Here is an 8,847-nt window from a genome sequence, read left to right as displayed (position 1 = left end):
GGGTGTGACAAATTGCAGGTGCCCAGCACTCAGTGCTGATGTCTCACCGAACTGAGAAGGATAATTTAATAGACCTCAGACTTTGGTCAAGCCTGTCTAGCCCTTAGACAATAGTCAAGCTTGTTCCTGTGTATAAGGGGCAGGAGGGGGGGCAGAATGGAAAATTTTAAGCAGAACAATTTGTAATAGACAGGCATGTTAAAGTATAACCACAACAGTAGTGTTAGAAAGGATGTTAAAACACAAGAGAAACACTTGTGAGTAACAGGAAAAAGCTTGTTTTTCTATAGCCCAAATAAGGGCGCTTGTTTTAATAGATTCCTAATAAGGCAAAATATCGATGCGGAAGTGTAACTGGTTGTGGTTTTAAGCTATATACGCTCCTGTGTTTCTGTATTTGGCAAAGCAGGGCGCCCTGGCTGTCTCTCAATTGCATGCACATGCTTGAAATAAGTGGGCCTCAGGCTGGTTCTGATCCAAACACAACGCGTGGTCATTTTTCCACAACAGAACCATGGACCTGCTGATGCTCCTGGGCTGCGTCTCGCTGTGGGTGGGGCTGGCTCTGGCTGAAGTGGGGTCGTTCCGTGACTGCAGAAACTTTTTCTACCAAAGAGCTGAGCCACAGGGCTTGGACATGGCTAACACAGCCGAGATCTGCCAGAAGTACCACAATCTATACTACTTTGCAACTCTCTATGACAGGGCCAACCGGATCCCGTGCTGGTCGGCGTACAAGCTGGGTGATGCTGCCTGCCCAGGGCAGGCCAAGAAGATGAGCCAGTGGTTTGTGGAGCCCCAGGTCAGTCCCAGAGCTCTGTGTAATGCACTCCAGGGGTCGGAATTGCTTAGGCAGCCCATGAATAAGGGGGTGCAAGGAGAAATGGGTGGAGAAGGAAAAGGGGAGGGGTCACTCTTCAAGAGAGCTTGGGCCGTGGGACGCCCTGCCGCACGGGGAATTGGGCCGTGGGACGCCCTGCCGCACGGGGAATTGGGCCGTGGGACGCCCTGCCGCACGGGGAATTGGGCCGTGGGATGCCTAGTTGCTGCTGCCTTCATTGTTCTTGGACTCTCTTGGATCTCTGTCTGGGTCTGGACCCTAGATCTTGGCTTGATCATCCTGCTCCAGCCATGCAATCCTCTGCAGCTCGTTTAACTTCCCAGCACGTACCCCTCTCCTCCCGCCCAGCTCAGTGATGCTCGTCTCAGGAAGGTGGATGTATGTCATGTCTTGCTGTCTTCTGGGACTAAACTTCTTTTTACTGCTGCAAGTTAATTATTGCAGAATACTCTTGGTGCATTCAATGTCCCACCCTCTGCACCCACTCTCATGGATTCCCCAGGATCTGTGCTATGCCCCAGCTTTTAAATAATCTCTTGAAGATACCCCTTTAATGGGCCAGACAACCCCCCTCCCACCAAGGGTCCCACTGTTCCTTAAGGGCGATCCCCACAGCCTCAGTGTCACTGAGACTGAGCCTTGGTGGGGTCCAGCACTCCAGCTTCACACCGTGAGCTCTGCCCAGCAAATCCAGTTGAGGTAGATTCCTGGTCAGAGACTTGTCCCCTCTTCAGGGATCAATGCATCTCGGCAGATATTTGCAGTGACATCCGGCAGCCTTCTCCAAACAGACCAGAAGGGTTATTAGTCAACTGGAATGAAGCATTGGGAAGGGCTTTAAACTAGGTTCACCGGGGAAAGGAGACCAAAGCCCTGAGGTAAGTGGGGAAGTGGGATACCGGGAGGAAGCACAAGCAGGAGCGCGTGAGAGGGGAGGGCTCCTGTCTCATACTGAGAAAGAGGGGCGATCAGCGAGTTATCTCAAGTGCCTGTACACAAATGCACGAAGCCTGGGAAACAAGCAGGGAGAACTGGAAGTCCTGGCACAGTCAAGGAATTTTGATGTGATTGGAATAACAGAGACTTGGTGGGATAATTCACATGACTGGAGTACTGTCATGGATGGATATAAACTGTTCAGGAAGGACAGGCAGGGCAGAAAAGGTGGGGGAGTAGCACTGTATGTAAGGGAGCAGTATGACTGCTCAGAGCTCCGGAATGAAACTGCAGAAAAATCTGAGAGTCTCTGAATTAAGTTTAGCAGTGTGAGCAACAAGGGTGATGTGGTGGTGGGAGTCTGCTCTAGACCACCGGACCAGGGGGATGAGGTGGACGAGGCTTTCTTCCAGCAACCCTCAGAAGTTACTAGATCGCACCCCCTGGTTCTCATGGGAGACTTCAATCACCCTGATATCTGCTGGGAGAGCAATACAGCAGTGCACAGACAATCCAGGAAGTTTTTGGAAAGTGTAGGGGACAATTTCCTGGTGCAAGTGCTGGAGGAACCAACTAGGGGCAAAGCTCTTCTTGACCTGCTGCTCACAAACCGGGACGAATTAGTAGGGGAAGCAAAAGTGGATGGGAACCTGGGAGGCAGTGACCATGAGAAGGATCCTGACACAGGGAAGAAAGGAGAGCAGCAGAATACGGACCCCGGACTTCAGAAAAGCAGACTTTGACTCCCTCAGGGAACTGATGGGCAGGATCCCCTGGGAGAATAACATGGGGGGAAAGGAGTCCAGGAGAGCTGGCTGTATTTTAAAGAATCCTTATTGAGGTTACAGGGACAAACCATCCCGATGTGTAGAAAGAATAGTAAATATGGCAGGTGACCAGCTTGGCTTAACAGTGAAATCCTTGCTGATCTTAAATACAAAAAAGAAGCTTACAAGAAGTGGAAGACAGGACAAATGAACAGGGATGAGTATAAAAATATTGCTCGGGCATGCAGGAGTGATATCACGAAGGCCAAATCACTCCTGGAGTTGCAGCTAGCAAGAGATGTTAAGAGTAACAAGAAGGGTTTCTTCAGGTGTGTTAGCAACAAGAAGAAAGTCAAGGTAAGTGTGGGCCCCTTACTGAATGAGGGAGGCAACCTAGTGGCAGAGGATGTGAAAAAAGCTAATGTACTCAATGCTTTTTTTGCCTCTGTCTTCACGAACAAGGTCAGCTCCCAGACTACTGCACTGGGCAGCACAGCATGGGGAGGAGGGGACCAGCCCTCTGTGGAGAAAGAAGTGGTTCGGGACTATTTAGAAAAGCTGGACATGCACAAGTCCATGGGGCTGGATGCGCTGCATCCGAGAGTGCTAAAGGGGTTGGCGGATGTGATTGTAGAGCCATTGGCCGTTATCTTTGAAAACTCATGGCGATCGGGGGAAGTCCCGGACGACTGGAAAAAGGCTAATGTAGTGCCCATCTTTAAAAAAGGGAAGAAGGAGGATCTTGGGAACTACAGGCCAGTCAGCCTAACCTCAGTCCCTGGAAAAATCATGGAGCAGGTCCTCAAGGAATCAATTCTGAAGCAATTAGAGGAGAGGAAAGTGATCAGGAACAGTCAGCATGGATTCACCAAGGGCAAGTCATGCCTGACTAATCTAATTGCCTTCTATGATGAGATAACTGGTTCTGTGGATGAAGGGAAAGCAGTGGACGTGTTGTTCCTTGACTTTAGCAAAGCTTTTGACACTGTCTCCCACAGTATTCTTGCCAGCAAGTTAAAGAAGTATGGGCTGGATGAATGGACTATAAGGTGGATAGAAAGCTGGCTAGATTGTCGGGCTCAATGGGTAGTGATCAATGGCTCCATGTCTAGTTGGCAGCCGGTATCAAGTGGAGTGCCCCAAGGGTCAGTCCTGGGGCCGGTTTTGTTCAATATCTTCATAAATGATCTGGAGGATGGCATGGATTGCACCCTCAGCAAGTTTGCAGATGACACTAAGCTGGGAGGAGAGGTAGATATGCTGGAGGGTAGGGATAGGATACAGAGGGACCTAGACAAATTGGAGGATTGGGCCAAAAGAAATCTGATGAGGTTCAACAAGGACAAGTGCAGAGTCCTGCACTTAGGACGGAAGAATCCCATGCACCGCTACAGACTAGGGACCGAATGGCTCAGCAGCAGTTCGGCAGAAAAGGACCTAGGGGTTACAGTGGACGAGAAGCTGGATAGGAGTCAACAGTGTGCCCTTGTTGCCAAGAAGGCCAATGGCATTTTGGGATGTATAAGTAGGGGCATTGCCAGCAGATCGAGGGACGTGATCGTTCCCCTCTATTCGACATTGGTGAGGCCTCCTCTGGAGTACTGGGTCCAGTTTTGGGCCCCACACTACAAGAAGGATGTGGCAAAATTGGAAAGAGTCCAGCGGAGGGCAACAAAAATGATTAGGGGACTGGAACACATGACTTATGAGGAGAGGCTGAGGGAACTGGGGATGTTTAGTCTACGGAAGAGAAGAATGAGGGGGGATTTGATATCTGCTTTCAACTACCTGAAAGGGGGTTCCTAAGAGGATGGCTCTAGACTGTTCTCAGTGGTAGCAGATGACAGAACAAGGAGTAATGGTCTCAAGTTGCAGTGCGGGAGATTTAGGTTGGATATTAGGAAAAACATTTTCACTAGGAGGGTGGTGAAACACTGGAATGCGTTCCCTAGGGAGGTGGTGGAATCTCCTTTCTTAGAAGTTTTTAAGGTCAGGCTTGACAAAGCCCTGGCTGGGATAATTTAGTTGGGGATTGGTCCTGCTTTGATCTGAGGGTTGGACTAGATGACCTCCTGAGGTCCCTTCCAACCCTGATATTCTATGAAGTCTTCAGGTTAGCAGAGGGAAGCAAAGGGAAGACATGGTCCACCCTGGCCCAGCCAGCTCTGCACCCAGCCACAGTGTTGTGTAGGAAGGAATCACTTTGGCCCTGTCTCTCTGTATCTTTATCCATCAGTCTAAGGCATAAGCCCTGTGTCTCTGTGAGCTCAGTTCATAACCTTTCCAGGTGACACCTTCCCCCTTTGTTCTCCATCTCAGGCCTTTGCTGGGCTTCCCTGAAGAAAGATGGGGGGATCTCCTTCCTCCTGGCTGTGGGTCATGAGGTGTGAAGGTCCCAGCCACTAGGGTTTCCACTGTCTCTGCCAAACCCTCCGTGACCCAGTCATTCCTCCCCAGACAGCTACGTGACACACACACACCTCATGTCCTGGCATTTTGATGCTTCTATGCCTATTGGGTAGCAATCCCTAGTCCCGTAAGTCACTGCCCTGCACAGCATTCAGAAAACCATTACAGAAAATCCCCAATTCTGTCACACTGGGGCTGTGGGTGGGATTCCAGAGAATGGGAGCACTGGGGTGAGATCCCGGGGGTTGGGAGGGGTAGGAAGTGATGTTCCTGGAGGAGAGGGGGGGAGGCATGGGAAGGGGGGGATCCTGGGGGAGGGAGGGAAGGAAGGAAGACCCTAGGGAGGGAGGGACAGGGGTGAGATCCTGGGGGAGAGGCGGGTCCAGGGTCTGTGTGAGATCCCACGAGAGGCAGGGGAAGCCCAAACAAAGCCAAGATGTTTTGACCTTGTGTGTCCCCAGCTGGCTGATCCGAGTAAGTCCCCAGAAATGAAGACGGAGGCTGAGTCAGCACTGAGCCTGGCCGAGCGGAGATCCAGCCAGGCCATCAATGAGGATTATGAAGACACGTCATACGACCGGGGGCACCTGAACCCAAATGCCTTCCAGTGTAATGATGGCCGCACAGCCACCTTCACCCTCACCAACGCCGCCCCCATGGACCCCTGCTTCAACCGGATCCACTGGTACAGGCTGGAGGAAACCCTCAAGATGCAGCTAACTGGGAGCTGTGGAAATGTGGGAGGCACCCCCTACCTGGTGACAGGGGCTGTTCCCAGTGACAGTAAGAAAATCCCCATAGAGGGGGAGGACAAGGAAGGGGACCGGAACCGGCCATACAACCGGGTCTCGGTGCCCACCCAAGTCTGGACAGCTGTTTGCTGCGACCATTGGGACAACAACCGCAAATTCTCCTTCGCCTTCATAGGAGAGAACAAGGAGGCATCCAGTCTTCAAATCATCCCTGTGGAGCAGCTAAACACAGAGCTTTCACATCTGTACAAGACTTCTGAGCCAGTCAAGGTCTTTGCAGATGACTGTGGCTCCAGGAGCCAGAAAGGACAACAGGTTTTGTCAGCAGTAAAGAAAGCCTTGTACAACAGCTTCCAGAACTTTCTAATAGACTCTTACTCCCAGCTCCTTCCACCGGTGAAAAGGAGTAAACTGGACAGGGAGACCACCCAGGTGATGACAAGCACAAACTTGGATCAGAACAAGATGCAGCTGACGAGCATTGGGTTCCTGATGGGTATTTCCAACCTGACAGACTGGCACAGTCAGTTTGAGAACACGTACAAACAGGACAACCTGGCCTGCGTGCTGGCCCCTGCTGTGGCTGGAGTGGCAAAGGCTTCCGGGATTTCGGACAGAGTCTGCACCCTCCAGGAGCAGAAACACCTGCCGAACTCTGGTGTAACAGCCAAAGGCTGGAGCTGTGTTGGGCAGACCTGTGGCGAGCATGGATACAAATACAGCTGGTGTTACACATCTTACGAGAATGACTGGGATTACTGCTGTACGGAGAAGTGCACAGTGGATCCAGGGTCTAAACGATACGAGTGCCCACGAGGAGATGGTTCCACCACGGAATGCTCACCCCAGTACTCCACGGTGACCGTCTCTGGGAAGGCCTGTCGGGCTGACCATCCCTGTGGCCTTTATGAGAAAAGTTACTTCTGGTGCTATACGGATTATCGAGACAACTGGGACTATTGCTGCTCCCCCCAGCACTACTGTGGGTACCACAGCTCTAACTACCAGTGGTGTTACAGCCAGGACCCAAAGGCAGACTGGAGGGAGTGCACCCCGTGACATGCCCACTGGGGAGGGAAGGGGCAACTGGGTGCTTGTCTGGCTCCTTCACACCACAGCAGAGAAGAAATGAACCAGCTACCTTAATCTATTAGTGCTATAGGCCCCGCCCCACGGATGCAGAGACTCCACCCATTTCCTCCATCTGTCTCTTTAGATTTTAAAATGTCATAAAAAAAAAATCTCCCTCCCACCCAGAATCTTAGACAGCACCTTCAAGCCATTTCCACAGGAGAGTCTCTTCCACCGGCTGCCCTGGGTTTGAAGGTCTCCATGCAATAGGACTGGGCTCCCTCTTTAAAACCAACTACAGACTTTGGATGCCCGACTTCAGACACTTTAAAAAAGGGTGGTTTGCACAGCGTGCTGGGCACCCGGCCTCTCCAAAACGAGCCACCGTCGGGAGACATTTTTAAACGTACCTCAGGAGTTTAGGAGCACAAGTGTCATTAGCAGTCACTGGAAGTGGTGCTCCTAAAGCTCCAAGGTGGTTTGAAATTTATCCCCATAAAGCTTCTCATTTTGTGCATCCAAAACACAGGCATTTAAGCTTTGTCATCAGAATTGGTTGCAAAAAGTCAACAATGGCATCATTCAGATAGTTTTTAAAAGTCCTTTTGTGCAGGAATTTTCCACAGATTGGCTCAAATTTTAAGCAGTGAGAGGATTAGCCATTGGAGTAATGTACTGGGAATGTGATGAATTTTCTGTCACTCAGGTCTTTAAATCAGGCTAGGTCTAGGATATCGTGGTAAAAGATCTGTTCTCATCCAACAACACGGTACTGGCCTCAGTGCAGGAATCACTAGGTGAGGTTCTCTGGCTTGTGTGGCACAGAAGCTCAGACATGATGGTTAGAAAGTTCCTTTCTGCCTCATTGATGTATATTAATCTATCAATCTGATCCGCTTTTACCAAGATACTCTTGCAGTAACTGGGACCTGCAGATCTCTCCTAATTGTCAGATCACGTGCAGGGACGTGGCGTGGGTGGAAGTTCAAAAAACATTGCAATAACCTGTAACAATGATGATAGATAGGAGGGTTACGAGAAGGGATCAGAAAGACAGGATTCGTCCAAACAAAAATGCAACCCCAGCACTGTATTAGGATCGTGACTGATAAACCAAGGAAGGACAGACTCAGAAATCAATTGACCAAACATGGTGTGTCAGAAATCAGGATAATTAGTGAATGAACTAATGAGGGGATTCTCCATTTCCCCCCTCCCCCACTCATCCTTTTTAGAGCTTCAAAAGGAGACTTTGGGGACCAGAAAGTGTGGAGTGGACTCCTGGGGGAAAGGCCAGCAGGCCTCTGGTTTGCTTCAGAGACTCTGTCCTTCATTGGTGAGCCTGGATCACCAGGCCAACACCCTGGCGAGGACACCTGGCCATCACTGCTAGACCAGCAAACACCCTGCTTGATACAGGTGAGCTCCTGCTCTGTCTGCCCTCTCCTCGCGTATCGCTTTCCCTTCTCCATTCTCTTCCTCCCCTCGTATCTCTCTCTCTCAGCTGTTCCTGACCCTGCAGCCAGCTGCACGACATGGCGCCAGCGTGACAGGAGGCTCTTTCCAGTCTGAGAAGGACCAGTGAAGGAGAGGGGCCTAGCCAGACCAGCCAGATGAGGTCCCTGACCAGCGTAGCGAGCCGGGGCAAGAGCAATGGGTATCACAGCCAATCTGCCAGCCCAGAGCCAAAGCCTACATCCGTGACTGACCAGCCACCTGGTGTCCTGAGACCATCAACCAAAGCTGTATTTCCCCCATTCATACTGTGCTGTCTCATCTCCCCCGTTGTGTCTGTCTGTCTTGTCAAGATCAGGAAAGGGAACAGTCATTCACAGGAAGCAGCTCAGAGCCCCACCACAGAACTAGTCCTTTCGTCCCCAATACAAAGGGTCTCCCAACGGGACGAGATACTCTAACCAATATCCTCCCTCTGGAAAAGAGGCTTGCAGAGGCTTCGATTAAATTTCTCTTCCTTAATGCTCCATTTCAGTCCCAGAATGATTTGTGCTTTGTTTTCAATCCTTTTTCTCATGTGTAGCCTAATCAATCAATTATTAAACTGTGGCATGGA

General features: G+C 50.7%; 1 protein-coding gene across 3 annotated transcripts; it reads left to right on the top strand.

Annotated features, from left to right (window-relative positions):
- The first annotated feature begins 387 nt into the window (after positions 1 to 387).
- On the top strand, positions 388 to 8,847 carry LOC102942341. 3 transcript variants are annotated; one of them, XR_005227453.2, is made up of 3 exons: positions 388 to 802; positions 5,415 to 8,195; positions 8,281 to 8,847. XR_005227453.2 is itself a non-coding variant. In XM_037913172.2 (2 exons), the coding sequence occupies exons 1-2, from the start codon at positions 515 to 517 to the stop codon at positions 6,762 to 6,764; spliced, it is 1,638 nt and encodes a 545-aa protein (XP_037769100.1). In that variant the 5' UTR covers positions 388 to 514; the 3' UTR covers positions 6,765 to 8,847. The 3 variants fall into 3 exon arrangements, 2 of the variants coding, with proteins under 2 accessions (XP_037769100.1, XP_037769101.1); XM_037913172.2 differs by having other exon boundaries at positions 5,415 to 8,847; XM_037913173.2 differs by lacking the exon at positions 388 to 802 and adding an exon at positions 829 to 1,719 and having other exon boundaries at positions 5,415 to 8,847.

Source organism: Chelonia mydas, chromosome 11 (assembly GCF_015237465.2).
Source record: "Chelonia mydas isolate rCheMyd1 chromosome 11, rCheMyd1.pri.v2, whole genome shotgun sequence".
Classification (NCBI taxonomy): Eukaryota; Metazoa; Chordata; order Testudines; family Cheloniidae; genus Chelonia; species Chelonia mydas.
This window is presented reverse-complemented; position numbering and strand designations above follow the sequence as displayed.